Genomic DNA, 20604 nt, shown 5'->3' with positions numbered 1-20604 from the left:
TAGAAATCGTTCCAGCGATGGCGAAAACCAAAGGTTCATTCCGTGCATGATGCATCAGAACAATTGGGATATTACAGGATATATTTCTCCTCTAGATAATACAGCAACCTGATTTAGCAAACAACGTCAAAGTCAAAGTACTGCACAACGTGGGGTGGTACGCGGACCCAACAGGAGTTAACACGCAGGAGAACATGAAACTGCGCATTCCAAGACGCTGTATTGACTAGGCGAGGTCCTTGCAGGTCTACTTGTCCTTCTTTGTCTCACCGCTGTCACTGGCTTTGACGACATCCTCCGCCATCACTTGACCATACTCATTCACTCGTTTAGGATCGATGCGATAGATCCAGCGCTAGGCAAACACGAGGCTTGAGTCCAGATCATCATAAGGATAGCTCATGCTCACCTGATACAAGAAAATTAAAAACACAACATCATCCCGGAAGCACGCCAGCCGGTGCAGCACCGGCATCTTGATGCAGAACCTGCATGTCCCGTGAAAGGTCTTGTGAGCCTGGATTTTGCACTGATTTATCGTAAATTCTTACGCAAAAAGGTCGTCAACAACTGTCGACAACGTCTTATATATCATTGCCTTCATGGGCATATGCGCCACGCTCTGAAATAATACCGCAAGTCTGGACAAGATGTACACCCCGTATGGGCAAGCGACAAACCTTGAGTTTATAGTTGATGATGAGTTGAGGTATTAATTGTGCCTGTCATAGTTCATCGATGTCAGGAAGCAACCGAGTAGCAGCATGCAATGTGGACTTACAAAACCGAACATATACACGAATGAAGTCAGCGTCGAGATCACGAAGCTGTACCATCCTTTATGGGTATCATAGATCAATGAGTAGATCGTATAAGCGGCGAGTAATGGAATAGTAAAGTATGACACAATGCGGAATGCAAGCTTGTCATATCTGACCAAATACTTATGTCAATATTCCTTGTCCTAGATCAGGAGCAAATGCATTGACTCACTCTTGTGTTTTCTTCTCATCGTCACTGAGGACATGCTTATCTAATGGGACATATGTTAACTCACGATAGCACGTGCAAGAAACTGTACCTTTGATACTAAGCATATAGGGAAGTTTGGAGCCAGGCGGAGCAGGGATTATGCTAATATCCACAGCCTTTGTGATCTGCAAATAGAATCAGCCCAGCTCGATCTTGTGGTAGTGTTCCTCGTGCACCTTCCAGGCCTCGATAACGACACCCATCCCAGACCCCATAAGGATCATCCAGCTCGTGTTTTCGTTGTTGTCAATGAGGTACAAAAGCACCACGGTCTGAACGAACACGTTCGTTATTATCTAAAAAGCGATCCAATACGCCGATCAATTTGAGACTGAGGTGTCTCCAGAAAAGGGAACATACCGTTCTGTTGAAGGAGTGTGAGGAGTTATTATGACATCCAGCGACACCTGTACTACGTAATATCTCACCTGACAGAGACACCCACCAGCTCTTTCCGCTGACGCCAGTGCGAAACATCTGACTTGAAGGCAAGCATCTCAAATCTTCATACGCCACAGGATCAGTAACGTATCCGGCAATCGCTACGATGCACCCACATGACGTGCAATATGCTAACCAATCCAGTCAGCCCCAGGAACCACGGATTAGTCTCAGTGAGCATTCGTTTGACCTCGTCAAGTTCCGCTCCTGCGCCACCGCCCTGTTGCTTAAGGGCTTCGTCAAAGCCATGGCTCATCGACGCAAATATCTGGAATTTGAAATATGACATAGGTTGGAAAATGACTTCTAGCGGCAGCGTCGGGGTGGTTGTGTTAATTTCGATCAGATGCGAGCGAAGTAACCAGAAGTCGTTGGGGAAGATTATAGGCTTGTAGAATCCTTTGGTGCCAGTGTCATCCCGCGCGCCTGGAACCAGATGCACATCTAAATCATAGTGAATTATTTGTCCTAAACTCTCTGAGAAAGACATACGCTCAACCAGGACGGGGGGCACCTTGCCGAGTGCTATAACTGTCTCGTCGGAAACGAGGGCCAACGTGAGGTTCTGTTTATGGGTTTATTTAGGGGAGAAGATAGCAAATTAAGATCTACCTTGTGCCAATACGATACTACAATATCGTCTTGCGGCTCCTAGAAGAACCTACTTGTCAAAAGTGGTAGCAAGAAAACGGATACGGCGACAAACCTCTTCCACCTCTTCATCGTCATCCGGATTAGAAAGTAAGTTTTTCTCTTTGCGTGCTTTCACTTTGGGCATGTACCGCGTCAAAACTGAATAAACTCAAGTTAAACTCGTATTAGAAGCCAGCCAGATCTAAACTCACGTTTCCGAACATGATGCACCGAATGAGGATCAAAAGAGGGACTTGATGGGTCCGGACTTGCGCCATCTTTGACAAGGAAAACATCCGCCCATAAGGATCCATTCTTTTGCACAGTCTGTACAGGTTTCCATATGGACGTCAAAGTGATAGCATTAAGCAGCTCACCAGTGGCAGATTGATATCATACGTGGCAACCCTTGTCTCCTTCCAATCTCCGAAGGTGATGTTCTCCCAAACAAAATTGGGAAGACCAGCGTCCTGGTCTTCTCGCCATGCTGACGTCCATTGACGGGAAAACACATCGCCATTTGGAGAGGTCGAGAAATATACGTGCATGGATAAAGGTTGTCCAAGTTTCCACGCCGCATATGCCTGTACGGGGGGCAAAAGGAATGGGTTGACCTCACCTTGCTGAGCGGCATCATTACCAGGTGTCGCTACAGAAGGGGCAGTTGGAGGCTTTGCTGGTGCTATAAGTTTCATAGCTGAACATTCTCCAATGAGTCCTTGAGTTGCTAAGCAAATAATTGGTGACGCACCAAGCTGAGAGAATGCCCATATTAAAAACACTTGCTGCAGGTTGGGTTAGCTCCGGTATTGTGCAGAATTCAGGTAAATGTGCACTGACTTGAGCTATTGAAAAAAACTTCCGGAGTGGACTTTCATCCTGCTCAGCGGGAGGGCCAGCTTGAGCATGAGCTGGCGTAGACATAGTAATAGCTCAGTACTAGTTGTGACAAACCAAGGAACACGCACAACCTAAGTCAGCTTCGTCATCACGTGATAAGGTACATTTCATCCACGGGTGGGACTAGACTGGTGACGGGTGGGACTGGGCCTTGCCATGCTCAACTTTTCCAACACGAAGTTCTGCAGAAGTACCAGGGAAAATATTGTAGACCATTCATAGGAGCGACAGGAGTGTAGGTTTAAATTACAGGACGGGATCGATTAGTGCCAAAAAATAAGCTATAGAGTTGGGCACTCTTCAAAAGATTTGAGAGGGAAAAAGATAAGTAATCTATGCGCTATTTGTTGCATAGCTAACTTAACTCTTCACCATCGCTCCAGTGGATGTGTACGTGCTGACCTTTGAGGTAGAATAACTGCTTCGCAACAAGAACAAGTTGTGTTCACGAAGAAGACATCAATGAGACAGACCTGGCACAAGTGTCGAGGTGACCAATGCGATTCTCAAAGTCATCCTGTCCGTTTCCCACCTTGATGGGTTGCTTGGCAAGCGCTAGCATAATACCAAAGAAAACAAGATCAGCACAAACACCGCCGGTAGGACCACTTGGTAGTGTCAGCCCTGTAGGGCGGTATCCTTCGCGTTTATGACAAATCGGCAGATGATAATGTTTGAGGAAACCTATGGCATCTGCTTCTTGATACACCATTGTTGGCAGCCGTTCTGATCTTCTCAATAGCCACGACAACTTGATCAGCGCTCATAGCGTTAGGCGCGGAACAAGCCCTCTTCGCTGAACATCTGGCTCAAGCTCTTTCGCGTACTGGGCTAATTCGACTCGGGACTGACGGATATCCTCGTCGTCATCGAAGCTCATCCAAGTCTGCGACCATGTGTGTCGGGGCAAGAAAGAAAGGTTTTGATGAGAGCTTTCGCAGAGAGGGAGAAGTGCGTGATTTCTTTGAAGATGACGCTTCCCCGGCGTCTGATGGGCGTTTGTGTTGGCATGTCGTGGGAGGCGTTCACAGTTAAGAAGTTATGAACTGTATGTAAAAGCGGACGCGACGCGTTTTTACCCGGCGTAACACAGCGCGTTGTCACGTCACACACGACTTCAATCACGGCACCATTCTGCACGCCCTTCTTCTTTCCACGGGACATTTTCCAGACGCATTAATTTGCCGGAGCTCCTTCGGTTTATTTGGATTCATCCCTCGCCTTCGACTTCTACACTGACAGATGCGGACCGATCTTGCGGGTCGGGCTTACGCTCAAATTATATCACTTGAGAATTGCGGCTCACATAAGTAATTTTGCCAGCAATTCATCAAATTTCTCCCCTTTGGTATCGAACTAACCAACACCTAGATACGGAATTGCATGGGCACATATCATGGTACATGTTGGTGTCTGCTTTGCAGCATTCGTGCGCAGTGAAAATAACGTGGCATGGTTCAGTTGCAACTTGTAACATGCCAGGACCGGGCACTGAAGTGGTAATGGCTTAACCCAAAACGATGACCAAATCTCCTCCGCTTTTGCGCCGAATGTATCAGCGGGTCGAGTACAGGCTATTCCTTCGAGCATGTTCGATTGCTCACATGTCTTAATCAATGAGTCAGTGTTCACGGAAGCGCTCTCGTACATTAGGCCTGAGCTACACAGGATCTTCATGGATGCGAGACCATGCCTCTTCTGCTGAGTACAAAAATATCTGTTTTTTATGAGGCTATGCAGCATCTTCACAACGTCACGGAACACATTTTTATGCCTCCCCATCTTGAAGTGATGGTTCGGAATGTCGCTTCATTCGAGGAATCGATATTGACGAATCACTGTACTGTCTTTAACACCTTTGATTTTACCAATCACTCGAGGTCAGTGAGGGTGTTGCCCCAATCTAGACGCTCAAGTCTCACCTGATGATTTGTAGTTGATTGAGTTTGAGCGCGGGGACCTTTTGTATACCCTTCTGATGCGGTGGAACATTTCGTGGTGGCCGAACGGTGAGTTGTGTTGGGCTCCGCACCATTTTTTCAGAGACATTCATTTTGCTTTGTAGCTGGTAGCGACCTATCATGCGTCATACGAAAGATGACCTACTCAACTTCGATGAATTTGCACAGCAATCTACCTCATACGCATATCAGATGTGGCTTCGGTTGAGCGCGATGACACGAGGAAGCGCATTAGGCTGGCCTTTATCCAGTCTTCATGGCATAGGCCTTTCGGTGTCATCTGATACACTGGTGATTCAACAAAGGGGAGCCTATCTACAGGAAATGGAGAAGCTCCGGGATCCGAAAAGCTTCTAAAATTTGCAATATTTACGAGAAGGCCAGTGATTATGGCGTGGAATTTAACCTATCGCATCGACAAATGGATCAATACTGAGCCGGGTCGCTCCATGTTTCGGTGTTATCACAACTCAGCCCTTTGCATCATCTGCCAGTGAATCTGACTCACTAGCACAGTGATTCTGGTTGAAAGAGAGCTTGAGTCTGCAACTCAAACGATAGCAAATCCGTCAAGGACATAATGGATGGTTAATGGACGACAAGGGCTGTGCATCACAAGACCCCTTTGCACCTGCCAAGATCAAGTTCCTCGACAAACACTGGATACCCCTGATAAATGATGAAATGACGAAGAACCCTGCATCATATTTGACATACTGGTGAGAGCCGCCGACATTCCAATTCACCGGTACCAACACAAGTTTTATCCAGGTCCGTGCGATGCGCATGACGTGGGCAACCTGACGCAAAACAACAAGGTTGAAGATGTAGCATATTCCTTGCTCGGTATTTTTGGCGTTGGCCTGGAGGTCGTGTGCGGACCGCGTACGGACCGCTCATTCTGCAGGCTAGGCTATCATGCAGTGGGTGACCCTTCTGGTCTCAACTCCAACACATCACAGTTCGCACGCTATTCCTAGATCGTCAGAGGGTTTTATGCGCCGTCAAGATGTATGGTTGGGTGAAAGCTACTATAGATAACTAACTGACCTCGCTATCCGATGGTCACTTTTGTATGTATGCAATGAATGTCACATCCGATTGTCCGCTGTGTCTAAACATCCAAATTGATGTTAATACGATATTTTCCTTCGTAGGTGTTGAGCGGGCACGCTCTTGGGATTATCAGTCATTCGCTGGAGTCTGGAGATAACTCAAGTGCTACGGATCGGGGTCAAGTCGGCCGATTTTACTCTCTTCCGCAGACGTTCGTGCTCGTCAGACGCCTAAGTGTAACTTTGGTTAGACCGCCGCCCACGTATAACCGTTACACCAAAAGGTGCAAGACTGAAGCTTAGCTTTTAGTATCAGCGACGGTATATGTACTGATTATGGGAACTCAGGTAAACCGGCGTGCTCACACCCGGTTCACAAATCAGTCGATTTGATCGAGCTTGAGACTGCCTCCCTCCTCGATATGAATTTCACTGGTAGCAGAAACTTGGGATGAGCGTAGGTTGATATTCCCATTCTGAGCGGGTCAGCACAGCATCACGGGGTGACTGGCAGTACATAATCAACGCTGAATTATGTATGCGGAAGAAATTTTATAATTATTCTGCCAACGACTCATTCAATTCAGCTTTCCAAAAAAAATCGCCTAGGGCAGAGGGTAGAGGGAAGTGCTACTAGAGTATCGCAGCCCGAAGCATAGTCACACCCTATGCAATCGACTGTAATGATCTGGTTAGGGGGAATTAATGTGACTTAGGGCAGAGATGCAAGTATGATATTATTGTGGAAACATGGCAGATGCGCGATCGTGGTGGCTATGAAAGAGGAACCATCGTTCCATATGGTCTGCCCAATGAAGACTAGGTAGCCTATAGGCTATGTCTGTTATCGATGTGCTTTTCCTTCATGCCTGCGGATCCTCAACGCTCTGCCTTCGGAGCACAATGATCGATAACCGCTCGACAGAGCTTTCAAGACCGCGTTTGGTCAACAAATACAGCAAGGTATATAGGAAAGTATCTCGCCATCCGGTGACTAGAAAAACTACTGGATGATAGGTCACCGATAAAGAGATAAGTAAAATTTAATTTACGCGGGGTCTAAGGGTGACGTACTGCGAAACTTGACGGAGAGCATGTTCGGGCAGTAGCCTGAGATTGGTATTAGACTTCGTCGTGTATAGCCGCGGCCACATGGTTCCTTTAAGCGCGGGCCGCTAAGAACCGCTGCATTCGCTCCGATCCGTGGAGGGCGGAGAAATGCGTCGGTGCAGTTGTGGGATAGATTACGCGCGGGTAAATTGAACGATGTCTCCAGTGTATTAGAACGTAGATACCTGTAACGGTGATAGGATCGTTCGTGTGAAAAAACAGAACGTTGTATACATAGACCAATGGGAGCCGAAACCTGTATAGCCTGTCAGTGTCATCACCGCCGTGTCGCAGTAACGTTCATGATGGAGCTTCATGACGGCACGTCTGAAGAGCAGTGAATGCTATAATTGGTGGGTCGTGGCTGTGTTGAGCGCTTAGTTGATAAGAGTACAAGGACAGGCGAACTTTCCATAGTACTTTCTGTGGAGTACGAGGCCGACAATAGAAACGTACAATGAGCACAACATCAAAAGGTGGCCGAACAACGAGGCAGACAACGAACAAGAGATATGGCACAAACCGGGTTCTAGAATTTACAATAGCAACAATCAAAGACACAGATCTAGGTGATCGTGGCGTGAGAATTTGAATCCTTTCCACATTTGGTTATACCCTAAACCCTGCCCTATACCCGAACCCTCTGCCCAGCTCTCAATTTAATTTTGCACTTTATTTCCACAGCACTCCTCTTTTCTAAACAACCACCATCCTCAACTCCTCGTACGTCCTCGTCGTCTTCCTCAACGACAAACTTGTCTTGCTCATCGTCTTACTCTTTCTCTAGCTAGCTCTATACTCATCCTCAACTCATACAATAGTGAGTATTTGACGCGTTTGGGACGCGTCGATCACGTTGCTGACTGCTCCTTAGATGCCTGAAACGCGTGAGGACTCTGTCTACCTCGCTAAGCTCGCTGAGCAGGCTGAGCGTTATGAAGGTGCTTAACCAACATGTCTGCCTTCTAAAATTGCTCACAACCATCAATTTAGAAATGGTTGAGAACATGAAACGAGTGGCGTCGTCTGACCAGGAGTTGACTGTTGAAGAGCGCAACCTTCTGTCCGTAGCATACAAGAACGTTATTGGTGCACGCCGTGCATCATGGCGCATTGTCTCTTCGATCGAACAAAAGGAGGAGTCCAAGGGTAACGAGGCTCAAGTAGCCATGATCAAGGGCTACAGGGAGAAGATCGAAGGCGAGCTCGCCAAAATCTGCGAGGACATCCTCGACGTCCTCGACAAGCACCTAATTCCCTCCGCTGCTTCTGGCGAATCGAAGGTGTTCTACCACAAGATGTACGTTATACAAATGTCACGCACAATCACCCATTAACGTCATCATCTAACAGGATGGGTGATTACCACCGATACCTCGCAGAGTTTGCCACTGGCGACAAGCGCAAGGACAGCGCAGACAAGTCCCTGGGTGCCTACAAGGATGCATCAGAAGTTGCCGTCACGGAGCTACCGCCCACGCATCCCATTCGCCTTGGTCTTGCCCTCAACTTCTCTGTCTTCTACTACGAGATTTTGAACAGCCCCGACCGTGCCTGCCACCTTGCTAAGCAGGCCTTTGATGATGCGATTGCTGAACTTGACACTCTTTCGGAAGAGAGCTACAAGGACTCGACCCTCATCATGCAACTATTACGGGACAACCTCACCCTCTGGACTTCAGACATGCAGGATTCAGGTACGTCATCTTCCACCAATATAATGTACGCTTCTTAGCTGGCTTACAGAGAAACCAGATACGAAAGACGAGGCTGAGGCTGCAGGCGACGACTAGAGGTTTGCTTTTGCCTTTTTCTTTTGATCTTTATATCTGGTTACCCGCTGCTATCCTCGCCTCGATGCGACGTCTGATAGTTTGGGTCCTTGACACTTCATTTGCATTTCCTCACCTCCCGCATCGTCTCATTCTCGTATGTTCCCTTATTATCCGTAGTCATACTTGTGGCCTTGCCATGTCACGTAGCCTGTAGGGGCAAACAAAGATATTATGAAACTCCCTCTCAATATCGCGTGATAATAATATTACTCGGATTCATGTCTCATGGGACACAATGATACTCTGAGTCCTACTGTCAGTCAGGTTCAATCTCGGATTCTTGTAAGTAAGGACTGCGTCCTAGTGCCAACCACTGTCATCGGGATGTTCGAATAACCTGTGCTGCCTCGTGTCCTGAGCTTGTCTGCATTTGTCTGGTACTAACATCATGATGTTACGCAGGCATGAAGTCGACAAGTTCACAAACCGATTGAGAGTATTTCTGGAAGCATTGACTCGATATGTTGCGATTCCGTTACGACTCGTACATCGTTTGTTTCATACCCTTCTGCAACTATATTCCCGTAGGCGTCGGTCTCTGCCCGTTCGAAGAGAAGGACATGTAGAGCAAGTTGCTGGCTCATTCCAGCCCTCCCTCCTTCCTCTGAGCAACACTGTGCAGCTACAGGTGCCACCGCCGCTATCATCAGGGTCCGCGGCCAACTCATTCGTCTCCCTATTGCCAGTCCACACTCCTTCGACATCAATTAATCAGGGCCAGCAGCCGCTTCCTGCAGTGCCAGTCGTCCCCCAGAGCCAGTCTGACTTCTGGCCATTCACGCCCTCCCAGGTGATGCGATACAGTAAAAGACCTCAAATGTGAGCTTCTCGTACTCTGAATAAATTCATGGACTGAATAGGGTCGCAGCAAGCAGGAATCAAAAATTCTGGTTATACCTCCCGGAAAGAGAGAGTATTCGGAGTAAGTTCGGTCATTTCATTGGATTAAACAATGCTTCATTATGGGGCCCAGCCCACGAGAAGACAGTGGCGAATGGTGTGCCTGTGTACACCCTGAAGGAGCCCTATACTTCCATGACCCCTTGCGCGTGTGTCCTTTATTACAACGCGTCTTCTGTCGCTTATTGCAGGCAACAGGGTATTTATACCGACTCGTCCATGCGGAATGAAACACGTCGGATTGGCATGAATAATTTCATAAATGAGCTACTCGCTCGTACGACTGATGGATTGCAGCTGCCCAGCGATGATGTCGAGCTTGTGGTCGAGTTGACAAGGAAACCCAACAATGATAGGGTATACAGATACTATTTCGTCGATCATCCCAAACGTTTGCTTTTCTGGCTTGATGAGATATCCACGGAAAGGATATTTGATGGAGTTCTGGGCGTCGAGAAGTGGAGTCATATCAGTGCGTCTTTTTGCATGGGTGAATATCAATTTTTTTGATGCTTGACATTTTCAGAGTATGCTATCCATCATCAGTACTGGCAAGTCTGTCGTTGTGTGTGTTCATTGTCTGGTCGTTGAAGTCTTCTGACCAAGCGATGGAATAGAATATGCAAGATTAGCATGAAAAAGATTGATATGATTCCAGGCAACACTGCGAGCTGTATCCAAGTGACAAACTGCCAGGACTTCAGTTGCTCAAGGAGCTCAAGGAAGTCGTTGTGTATGCTAGCGCTGGTGAGATTTCCTTCTCAGTGCACCATCATGTTTCGCTGAACGGAGTTTATAGAGATTATTACGACGGACTTGTCGCTGTCGCCCTTCGACGGCGATGAGTTATCAAAAATTCTGGATTTGACTGATCGATTTGAAGGCAAGTGAAAGTTTCATTTATGGCGGCTGAGCCATCGCTGATTTCGACACTAGACAACGTCCAGGGCGTTCATTATGCATGTGTCATAGGCAAGCATCATATTTTAATCCTGTTTCCCTTCAGGGGATGATTGTTTTGCAGCCAGGTTCATGCGCTATTTCTGTAAGTTTTGCGGTGCACGGTAGATGATCTCTAACCTTCCGACCAGCGCGAGCTCAATTTTTCAATTTTTGCGGACTCCCTGAAGCCCGTTTAAACGCGGATCAGTCTCTTTTTGCCAAGGAGAAGAGGTCAAAGTTCATAGTGGCTTTTTCATGGGCCATCAACGTTGCACTGTTCGATGCTCCGCGGTCACATATGGAAGCACTCCGACGAGTGTGGGTCGACCGCTCCATCAACTCTCCGCGCTGGAAGAACTTCAATAGCAAGTTGAGCAGTGAGTGGTCGGGCATCACGATGTTTGTGCGTACTGTGATTCTATTAGTTGACATATATTTTTTACTGAATCATATCAGTCAACTGTAATGCTGGCAGTGGACGTCAGTTTCCTAGCTGTGCCTTCCGTCAATCTCCAGGATGAGCATTCGGTCACGGTTATCAGCACATACATTTCCTTGTTTTGCATCGTCGGATCGCTGGTTGTGTCCTTGTTTCTCACTAGACAGAATCAGTTGCATGGTCAGGAATTTGCCGACACAGCTGTGAGTAGTCAACGGTACACCGGTGATCAGTTATCGCTGAAACAAATCATCACAGGTTACGTTCCTCATGCGGGTAACAGGATCTGTGTTTGGCACTAAATCTCTTGCGATTGTCCACGGACTTCCGTATGCCATGTTGCTGTGGGGGTCAGTATTTTTGTTGTTGTTGGACTTCCATTACTCACGGAACTCCTGTTCCTTTACAGCATGGTGTATTTCGTAATTGCATTCTCTTACCAGGTCTTCACGTCCACGCCCATCATCACTCTTGCCACCACTGGGAGCGCATGCGGCGTTGTGGCGGTTTTTACGCTGTGGCTCGTAAGCGCGGCCAGGGATTTCCACATCTTGCCATGGTTCCAGACGTGGCTTGCTTGTTTCAAAGACAAATGTCGGATACTTCATCCGACGCGGCCTTAAAAAGTGACTCAGTTGAGTTAGAAGCTGATCATTAATGATTGGATATGTGGCAGCCTGTACATCAGACATCTCAACAGCGCACTACGGCTTCTTATGTTTCCAAACTTTATAGTTGCACCTATATTTGCACGATGACAGCCGTATCAATCAATGATCCTGCTTGTATCAGTTAGACACCGTTGCTCGTGTCTACGATCATGATTCATATTCCACGCTGGAATGGCAGGGGAACTCGGGCAAGTGCATGCGCATTGGCACAAACAATATTCAATAATATAGAGAGTTGCATTGTGCATGTAATGATATTCCGACGAATGCCTACAGTATGTCAGCCAAACTTGGAACAGAGGTAGAAACAACCATCAAACAATTCAAAGTGTCGTTCAGGAAGCACAACTATAATGGACGTCGAATGCGCCACGACCCACTCAAGTCAGCACACCCATGAGAAGAGTTTGGCAGAGCTGGCCAGATCGACCAAGATGATGCTTTCTTTGTATGAGAAATAGTCTGGCATATCGCTGACAATGAGCAAACATATTGTCTGTAGAAGTTCAACGGATTTGGGGGTGGGGGTTATGGATAGCTCAGACATAAGAGACAAGGTTGAGGATATTCTACGGTCCCGGGGATCAGAGACCAACATTGCTCGATAAACTGCCAGTATCGGTCAGGGAGTTCAGGGTAACGAGATCGGGCAGGCGTTTGCGACTTGGCTATGCAGAGTATGATGGTAGCATCATTTGTGAAGTGATGATAGGGTGCTTTGTTGGTCAGGACCTACCTACGACTCAGTGGAGCTCGTGATATAAATGAGAGACCGAAATTTACCCAGCGTACCTGCAGCATGATGCCGCTGAAGGAAAAGATGTCGCTCTGCACTCGGACGGGTGGGACATCCATCCTCCTCCTTCTCTGGTACAAGCAGCTCAGGAGCCATCCATCGCACTTTTTTTTGACGGTGGACGTCCAGGAAGCCTGAGAGGCGCTTATCACCTCCGAATAGGAAAGACCAAAGTCGGCCAGACATGCAGTGCCATCACCATGGATCAGCACGTTGGGCTAATCAAATTGAAATTAACGAGGATCAAAGTTACCCCAGTGAAGTCACCATGGATGACACTGTTGGCATGAACTGAAGAGTTTTTTCAGGTCCTGCACTAAGAATAACTAGCACGTGCGATATTGCAGACCAGCTATGATATCCCTGAGCTGAGATTGCGATCAGTTCATGGTCTGCATAAGATACAACGGAGAACTCACGATCCGAAATCTTCTAATGAGAGTAAGAGCCGCGCCTTTGAGCTCCAAATAGTTCGTCAGGTTGCCATTCACCACCCAAGGACTAATTATCGCTATAAATGGGCCAAAGCCATACGTATAACCATAAACGAATAGAATATTTGGATGCTTGAGGTAAGCATATCCTAAATTCGCGCTTCATCCTCCACGAAGTGGCACTCCGTAAGAAGAAGATGCAGTCTCTTGTTAAGAAATTCACTTCGATCTTTTTTGTCTTTGTTGTTCCAACATGATCGGCGGCGTACACTTGCAATGCTTTCACTGCGATCTAACTGAATTATCAATGGCAGACATAAGACGGTAAACAAACTTTGATTGGACTACGATCGATGTAGAAGGTGCATTTCCAGATCTCCCAGAACCCGCCACGAGCAACATGATATTCTTCGTCCTTGGTGATGTATTTTGAGAGGTCTTGGAGTATTACCTCAGTGGGGACGTCATCAGGTTCGTCATTACGAGCAGATAAGATTGTATGCGTATAGGAAGAGAAAGGAACAAGCCCACGGGGGTAACTGGGGTAGCCGTGAAACTAGTTCGAAGTGTTGCCCCAACGTCTTATCAGGCGACGACTGCATGCCAACAAGCCCCTGCCACATGTCAGTTTGCGGTCGCATGTTGGTAGGCTGCATGCGAGAGGTTCCGGCGTGTCTGTCAGTCCAGGATTCGTGTCCTGTGTGACGACGGGCAAAACTGATAGGGGGATGTGGCAGAGAGTAGGAAGGGAGGCTTTGTTGCGCATTTGGTGGGTCTCACCGGTAGATTGATTCGCGGCAGGAGTGGCAGACTACAAAAATGGCATCGACGGGGTGCTGCAAATGAACATCCAATATCTGTGATTGGACATCCCAAACTTCGGGGAGCCTCCCCGCCGTTGACTTGACCGCGAGCTTCGTGGGGTCCTGCGAGAATCGAACTGCGCTCACTCTGTCGATACTTCTGAGTGTCGCACCAGCCACAGCTTGAAGTTTGCCTGTTTCCAAGCTCCATATGACCCACTCGCCAGTAATGTGCTGTCCCCGAAGATATTGATGCAGTCGACCCTAGTGTTGTTGGCAAATTACTGCCGTTCTGCCATTCGCTATGGCAGAACTTGAAGTTGGCACGACCAGAGTGACCTTCAAATGTTCTCACGGTGATCTTCGTCTCGACCTCACTGACTTTGAGCTCCCCAGTGTTGATAGTTCCACCTGCAGAAAGAACCCATCGACCATCCCTTGATACCCCCACAGTAAGTACTTCCTGCTTTCAAACATTCTGTGCCTCCACAACTTCCTCACCCGTTTCTAGGTCTCATTCACGAAACATAAGATCCACTGATGATTCGCTTCCCGTCCGGAAAGTAGGATGTGGGTGAACTAGATCGTTTGTGGCCCTGAAAGCTCAACACAGGCGTTAGAATCAATTCCTTTGCTGCCGCAGTGGGCCGTCGCGATCTGGAAGTCACGTCCCGTTTCTCGACCAGCGAGGTTTAGCAGATGCGGACAATGTATTATTTGAAAGTATTCGAAAACCCGTCGGTAAGGCTTTCTCGTATTCTGTGGCCTGATGTTAATGATAATTCGAAAGTACCCAACTACTGGCAGCTGGTACACTTTGCCTGCAAATCGTCAGTTCGACAGTGCCGACACTTTGATGTTACCTAGAGGCTCGCAACTTTGGAGATGGCCGAGCGATCCACTGATTGATTCGAATGTGCGCGGCGCGCCTGGTCAACCCTTGTGTGGTGGCAATAACGTCACCGCTGCAAACCCGCTGCCATGTCCATTTCCGTTGCCGGAGTCCATTATGATCATCTGATCCAACCCAGTCTGACTTGTGGAGTGGCCAACGAGAAACAGTTAAAGTAGCAGTCGTGTGCGTCTTCTCGTGATGCCAACTCAGAGCCCTAGCTCAGCGCTCGACTACTATATGATTGGACTATTTCTGACAAATGTCAGAGCCCATGCATCAGCCATACACCATGTGTCCGATAATTTGGTTATAGAAACAACTTCAACTCGAGTCAACTCCCAGAGCCGGAGCTTCACTGAGTTCTAGCCATACACACCCACCTGAGGTGATGCAATGCGATAAATCCACTTCAACGTGGGTCTTGTCTTCTGAGTCAGCCTGAAATATAATAACGCGGTGGCTCATCCAACTCCAATCAGAAGTGCGAGACGTACAATGAGCAGCGGCATGTTCTTCAATCGTTCAAGGAGCGCAAGGAAGTTTTTATGTATGTTGACTCGGTTGACGGATTTGAAGAAGCTTCCCTTGTTGACGGCAGAAGCAAACATAGACGGTGCCCCCTCCATTTTTCATCTGTGAGTAGCCTCATTCTGTCTCTTTTCCCTGTAGGGGTTAATCGTTTTCCAGCCAGGTTTATGTAGTATTTCTGAAAGTTGCTCGCAATGCATTGTCTCCGAGCTCACGACCAGCGCGATAAGGTCGATCAGAGATTCTCAAGTATAATTTACGTCAAGGAGCACAGGCATAAGCTAATATCGGCTCTTGCACGGACCCAATGCCGCATTGTTTTGGGCCCTGCATTAACACAAAAGCGAGCTCCGACAAGGATGGGTCGACCCTCGGCGCTGGAAACAGGTTCGATGGTTGACATCGTGATTGGTATGTGCGTGTCAAAATTCTTGCTGCTCGGCTCAATCCTGTGTCAGACAAATGTAATGCTATATAGCCTTTTCTAGGTGTACCTTCGTCAATATGTTGGCTAGGAGTCGCATCCAGTCCGATGATATATTTCCGTAATTTGCATCATCGGATCTTTGATGGCCCCCTTGTTCTATTTGACCAGATACTGGCAGACAGGATTGAGCAGGGATCTGCCGACACAACGGTGAACAACGAACGAACAGTGCATCGGATCATGGCCTATTAGTGATCCCAAACTAAATTTTTGGAAGTAACTCCGCAGGACACGCGGCACCCAGAATATAACTGGAAGTCTGCGCAGACTTGTACCTAGACCGGTTATTCCATGTGAGAACTATACATCGAGGGTCCTTCTATTGAAACCCAGATTCTCCTGCAGCACAGTGTATTCCATACTTTCATTCTTTTGCCAGGTCTTCACATACACGTCTACTATCACACTTACGACCCCTGGGAACGCGCAAGCGGATATCATGGTTCGGACTTGCAGAGAAAAAAAGTCGGATACGGTCAACTCGGCTCAGTCAATGTCTGAATGACGCGCGCGGTACTATGTAGTAAGAACCATGTATAGTGACAGCCTATACTTCAGTTGATCCGGGAATGGTGATATGTGTATCAGTCGACTGCCCTCTAATCGAGTCATTGTTTTGAATGACCATTTCAAGAAGCTAACCGAAAACTTGAAGTTTAAATAGAGTTTCTCGGTCAACGGTAAACAAGGCTGGTAACCGACGAAGCTGCTCGTGCTTTGTCAGTTTGTATGCCTCGTGCCCTGAACTTGTTTAGCAGCTAACAACACCATGTCGCTCAACTATGGCAGCGACTCCGTTCGAAGGCTCATACAACGCTTGCGAGTGTTTCTGAAGGTGTTGTTTAGATCATATCTTACTTTCCCGCTGCGACTTGTACATCATCTATGTCGCACCGCTCTGCGCTTATACTACGATTTACGTAGCATCGCATGCAGGCGTCGGTTCCAGTGCATCCACACAGACGAACACCTGGAGCGAGTTGCTAGCTCAAACCAGCCTGCGATGCTTCTTCCTCCGAGCAACCATCAGCCACAGATCCAACCATTGCCAGGGCCCACTTCATGTTCATCCTGTTCACTGTTGCCAGTCCACGCCCTGCCATCATCTTCTAATAGTGTCCTACAGTCACCTCCTGCAGCTCCAGTCGAATCCCAGAACCGGAGCCCCGCTAATTTCGATCCGTTCACACCTTCCGATGTGATTCGGTACAATAAAGCCCCGTCAATGCGAGTTCTTGTGGTTCGACTGCAATCCAATACTGATGTGATCACAGAAACCCCGATACCAAAGAATGCGAGTCTATAGATCCTCTAACGATAAACTTTTTAGAGTGAGTACTCACTTCTTTTTGGATGAAATAAGTACAAATGGAATGCAGTGCACATGAGCGAGACAGCGGAAATTGGCGTGCTTGTATACACCCAGAGGGAGCGCTCTATTTTCATGATTCCAGGCGCGTATGTCATTTATTACCGAAGTATAAAAGAAACTCGGACTCTTACTGCTAGTGACAGCATGTTTATACGGACTCAAACCTGCGTTTCGAAGATCTCCGGTGCAGAATGGACTCGTGTGTGGATGAAATACTTGCTCTCATGCCCCCTGAGTTGCAGTCAGATTGCGACAAGATTGAGCTTGTAGTGCAGTCGACGCGGAAGGCTGGAGTTAAAATTTGCAGATACTATTTTATTGACCATGACAAGCATGTGCTTTTCTGGCTCCATAAGCTACCTACAAAAGATCTTTGGTGTGGAGTCAAGGGCGTCGAAAAGCTGAGTCATATCAGTACGCCCTCAACAATGGATAATCGTCGTGTTTTGATGATTTGCATTTCCAGAGTATGCTGTTGAATATCAGTACTGGCAAGTCTTTAATTGTATGTCTTCTGTTCTTGTTTGTGAAATCCTCTCATGAAGTGATGGAATAGAAAATGCAAGATAAATGCAAGATCAATCAGGTCTTTCCCAGGCGACACTGCGAGATGTATCCCAATGCAAATCTTCCATGCACTCAGTTGCTCAAGGAGCTCAAAGAAGTTGTTGTGCATGCTAGCGCTGGTGAGAATTCCTCTTTAACTGCACGCACGAGTCGCTGAAAGGACTGCAGAGACCATTACGACAGACGTGTCGCTCTCGCCCTTCGACGGTGATGAGTTATCCAAAATTCTGGACTTGATCGACAAGCTTGGAGGCAAGCGAAAGGTTTCTCCGGTGGCATTGCTGATTTCCCAATCTAGAGAATGTCTGTGGCACCTATTCTATCTGTGTCATTGGTAAGTAACATCATTTCCATATCACTCCAGGGGGTGACTGTCTAGCAGCCAGGTTGATGCGGTATTTCGGTAAGTTGCGCGTTCTGCAACACATCCTTTCTAAGCTTCATACTAGTCCGAGCTAAATTCTTCAACTTCTGCGGGCTCCCTGCTGCCCGTCTGGATGCGGACCAGACGGTTTACATAAAGAGGAAGAGGAACAAGCTAATCTTAGTTCTCTCGTGGGCCTTCAACGTTGCATTGTTCAGGGCTCCGCAGTCACACATGGAAGAACTCCGACGAGTATGGGTCGACCGAACTATCAATTCTCCGCGCTGGAAGAACTTTAACAGCAAGCTGAGCGCTGAATGGGCAAGCATTACAATATATGTGCGTGCCACAATTCTCGTTGTTCGCCTCCTTTTTTGCTTAACTTTGCCAGTCAACTGTGATGATAGCCGTGGACGTCAGCTTTCTGGCCGTGCCATCTGTCAGCATCCAGAATCCAGGTTCGGTCACAATTATTAGCACATATCTTTCTATTTTTTGCATTGTTGGATCATTGGTTGTGTCTCTGTTTCTCACCCGACAGAGTCGGTTATATGGGCAGGAATCTGCTGCCACAGCGGTGAGCAAAGAATGGTGCATCGATTGTGGCATATCGCTATAACAGAATGTTGCAGGTCGACATCCTCATTAAGATGACAGGGTCCGCATTTGGCACCAAAGCTGTAGCGACTGTGCATGGTCTTCCGTATGCTATGCTGTTATGGGGGTGAGTATCCTACTGTAGTGCATTCTTAGCTCACGAAAGTCGTATTCTTCTGCAGCATGCTGTATTTTATGCTTGCGTTCTCTTATCAGGTCTTTACGTCTACGCCCACCTTGACGCTCGCGATCACTGGGAGCGCATGCGGCATTGTGGCGCTGTTCACGCTGTGGCTCATATACGCAGCGAGAGATTTCCATGTTTCGACACGAATTCTTGCGTGGCTCCGGGCTTCCATTTGCAAGGCAGGAGACTCGGGTACAGCCTGATACAGCCTATCAGACATAGCTCAGTTATGTAATTTCCAATCAGAGATTTGGTGTACTATTTATATGCTGTGGAGCATATAGATCCCGGCGTACAGGCTGCTACGTGTCCACCTAGGGTGATGTTATGATGATGATTATTATTGAATTTGTGAGAAAATCATGTACTAATCAGACAGACTTACAGTCACCAATGCCAGTCAGCTCTGGCCTACAATCAATAGCCGCTCAACATCACCTACCTCCTATTCGATATCAAAGTTTGACGGTTACCTTATTGTTCATTTGAACATGTACCATTTCAGTCGACGTGAGACTTGCAAACTTCAGTATCGTAAGGCAGGCACACTCATAGCCTTATGTAGCCAAGGCTGCTAACTAATATTTAATTTCGCACAATCTCCAGGTCCCAACTAATCCATATAGTCTCACGTGTCTACCCGATGCCATTACCTCGACATCGCTGTATTTCTATCGAAGAACAATGAGCTTCATAAATCAGCCGTTCCGTTTACTGGCGACTTTAAAATTTTAGGGGGAAATATTTTATGTACATAACAAGCGTGCGGAAATACGGAGGGCGCAGTTGACATGCAGAACCTGGCGTGTGTTCGGAGGTGTTAAGAAGACCCAGACAGACGGCCACGCAGTAGAATGTGACCTTGCCAGCGAGATTGGAGTACTTTTAAATATACTGCCGTCGGTGGCCCACAATATTACGTTCATCAAACGCGCCCGGGGAGCACCTTGACCATTCACTAGCTTCACTGTCGAGGGAGCCTGCCTTAGATAAATGCACTGCTAGCCTAGGACGCAGCGCGAGAAATATCGTGCCATTCGAGAGCCTTCTTGCGACTAGGGGAGGTTCGCACTAGTGGTTGGCTATTTATATCATGTCTATCTTGAGAAGATGATGAGTATCGGGGTTGTTGAGACACATAAATCGGGTGTCAGAGATACGGTCATACTAGACAGTACTGCAGCATTCCGAAAAAATGCAAAATAATTGTGACCATGTTGAGAATGACAAAAGATAAGTGTTTCTCCCTAGGGAGAATACACGACCCTGGAAGGACATGCGGGATGAACCATTTGAAGCACGATCAGGAAACCATAAATAAACTCGGGAAACTAGATAGAAAATGTATTGGTAACTCCATCGTCTTGATCAGAAGAAAGGACGTACGGACCGTAGAAATTTGAAGACTCTTCAGCAGGAGCGATACTTCAAAAAAAGAGATTTTGAATTCAAAAATTCATGTAAACCATCCACATTTGGGATAGTAGCGACCACATAGTTTCGATTGTCCAGGAAAAATCATGACTGTTCAATGTTTCATCGTCTTTCTTCTGGTGCTAAAAATAATACAAAGGGCACCGATTGGTCTACAGCTGCTGCCTCGGCTCAACTGCCACACAGGCCGCGGTGGAGGCGTGGAAGTGCATTTTTATTTT

At 47.3% G+C, this 20604-nt stretch overlaps 7 protein-coding genes across 7 annotated transcripts; 5 read left to right on the top strand and 2 right to left on the bottom strand.

Annotated features, from left to right (window-relative positions):
* Positions 1-63: 63 nt before the first annotated feature.
* EDB93DRAFT_1165917 (cleft lip and palate associated transmembrane protein) lies at positions 64-3043 on the bottom strand. The gene is made up of 17 exons (XM_041450189.1): positions 2947-3043; positions 2858-2891; positions 2484-2803; positions 2319-2433; positions 2180-2265; positions 2086-2124; positions 1966-2038; positions 1590-1917; positions 1461-1535; positions 1209-1329; positions 1082-1157; positions 994-1033; positions 782-932; positions 681-722; positions 552-622; positions 410-488; positions 64-355 (listed from the first exon to the last, which is right to left on the bottom strand). The coding sequence occupies exons 1-17, from the start codon at positions 3028-3030 to the stop codon at positions 248-250; spliced, it is 1842 nt and encodes a 613-aa protein (XP_041304581.1). The 5' UTR covers positions 3031-3043; the 3' UTR covers positions 64-247.
* Positions 3044-5782: 2739 nt separating this feature from the next.
* Positions 5783-5947, top strand: EDB93DRAFT_1090886 (uncharacterized protein; the record flags this gene model as incomplete). The annotated part of the gene is made up of 1 exon (XM_041446307.1): positions 5783-5947. A coding segment is annotated over one exon (165 nt), but the record flags the coding sequence as incomplete, so codon positions are not given.
* Positions 5948-7738: 1791 nt separating this feature from the next.
* On the top strand, positions 7739-9155 carry EDB93DRAFT_1165896 (14-3-3 protein). Its single transcript, XM_041450188.1, has 6 exons — positions 7739-7855; positions 7920-7952; positions 8007-8073; positions 8126-8432; positions 8486-8829; positions 8879-9155. Exons 3-6 carry the CDS (start codon positions 8007-8009, stop codon positions 8923-8925), a joined length of 765 nt encoding a protein of 254 aa, XP_041304579.1. The 5' UTR covers positions 7739-7855; positions 7920-7952; the 3' UTR covers positions 8926-9155.
* Positions 9156-9358: 203 nt separating this feature from the next.
* Positions 9359-11871, top strand: EDB93DRAFT_1253450 (uncharacterized protein; the record flags this gene model as incomplete). Its single annotated transcript, XM_041453455.1, has 13 exons — positions 9359-9757; positions 9828-9889; positions 9941-10016; positions 10066-10339; positions 10394-10412; positions 10526-10614; positions 10667-10754; positions 10804-10817; positions 10874-10912; positions 10959-11212; positions 11266-11451; positions 11507-11598; positions 11658-11871. 13 exons carry the CDS (start codon positions 9359-9361, stop codon positions 11869-11871), a joined length of 1806 nt encoding a protein of 601 aa, XP_041304578.1.
* Positions 11872-12503: 632 nt separating this feature from the next.
* Positions 12504-13295, bottom strand: EDB93DRAFT_1106434 (uncharacterized protein; the record flags this gene model as incomplete). Its single annotated transcript, XM_041447616.1, has 6 exons — positions 12504-12587; positions 12712-12933; positions 12969-13006; positions 13065-13083; positions 13135-13226; positions 13250-13295. 6 exons carry the CDS (start codon positions 13293-13295, stop codon positions 12504-12506), a joined length of 501 nt encoding a protein of 166 aa, XP_041304577.1.
* A 3235-nt stretch (positions 13296-16530) lies between these two features.
* On the top strand, positions 16531-17942 carry EDB93DRAFT_726589 (uncharacterized protein). Its single transcript, XM_041457239.1, has 6 exons — positions 16531-17089; positions 17137-17193; positions 17242-17320; positions 17378-17648; positions 17701-17739; positions 17791-17942. Coding segments are annotated over exons 1-6 (906 nt in total). The 5' UTR covers positions 16531-16631; the 3' UTR covers positions 17793-17942.
* Positions 17845-19152, top strand: EDB93DRAFT_1253449 (uncharacterized protein; the record flags this gene model as incomplete). The annotated part of the gene is made up of 7 exons (XM_041453454.1): positions 17845-17920; positions 17970-18104; positions 18166-18204; positions 18251-18504; positions 18557-18742; positions 18798-18889; positions 18945-19152. The coding sequence occupies 7 exons, from the start codon at positions 17845-17847 to the stop codon at positions 19150-19152; spliced, it is 990 nt and encodes a 329-aa protein (XP_041304575.1).
* Between the last annotated feature and the right edge of the window lie 1452 nt (positions 19153-20604).

Source organism: Suillus bovinus, assembly GCF_016758785.1.
Source record: "Suillus bovinus strain UH-Sbo-P2 chromosome Unknown EDB93scaffold_59, whole genome shotgun sequence".
NCBI classification, from domain to species: domain Eukaryota; kingdom Fungi; phylum Basidiomycota; class Agaricomycetes; order Boletales; family Suillaceae; genus Suillus; species Suillus bovinus.
This window is presented reverse-complemented; position numbering and strand designations above follow the sequence as displayed.

Coding starts and splice junctions, on each gene's coding strand:
- EDB93DRAFT_1165917 (XM_041450189.1), bottom strand. CDS start 3,030: ATGTCTACGCCAGCTCATGCTCAAGCTGGCCCTCCCGCTGAGCAGGAT. Junction 1,034..1,081: donor CTATATGCTTAGTATCAAAG/GTACAGTTTCTT, acceptor ATGTCCCATTAG/ATAAGCATGTCCTCAGTGAC. Junction 723..781: donor TCGTGTATATGTTCGGTTTT/GTAAGTCCACAT, acceptor GAACTATGACAG/GCACAATTAATACCTCAACT.
- EDB93DRAFT_1165896 (XM_041450188.1), top strand. CDS start 8,007: ATGCCTGAAACGCGTGAGGACTCTGTCTACCTCGCTAAGCTCGCTGAG. Junction 8,433..8,485: donor AAGGTGTTCTACCACAAGAT/GTACGTTATACA, acceptor ATCATCTAACAG/GATGGGTGATTACCACCGAT. Junction 8,830..8,878: donor TTCAGACATGCAGGATTCAG/GTACGTCATCTT, acceptor GCTGGCTTACAG/AGAAACCAGATACGAAAGAC.
- EDB93DRAFT_726589 (XM_041457239.1), top strand. CDS start 16,632: ATGTCGCTCAACTATGGCAGCGACTCCGTTCGAAGGCTCATACAACGC. Junction 17,090..17,136: donor TACAATAAAGCCCCGTCAAT/GCGAGTTCTTGT, acceptor ATGTGATCACAG/AAACCCCGATACCAAAGAAT. Junction 17,649..17,700: donor CGAAAAGCTGAGTCATATCA/GTACGCCCTCAA, acceptor TTGCATTTCCAG/AGTATGCTGTTGAATATCAG.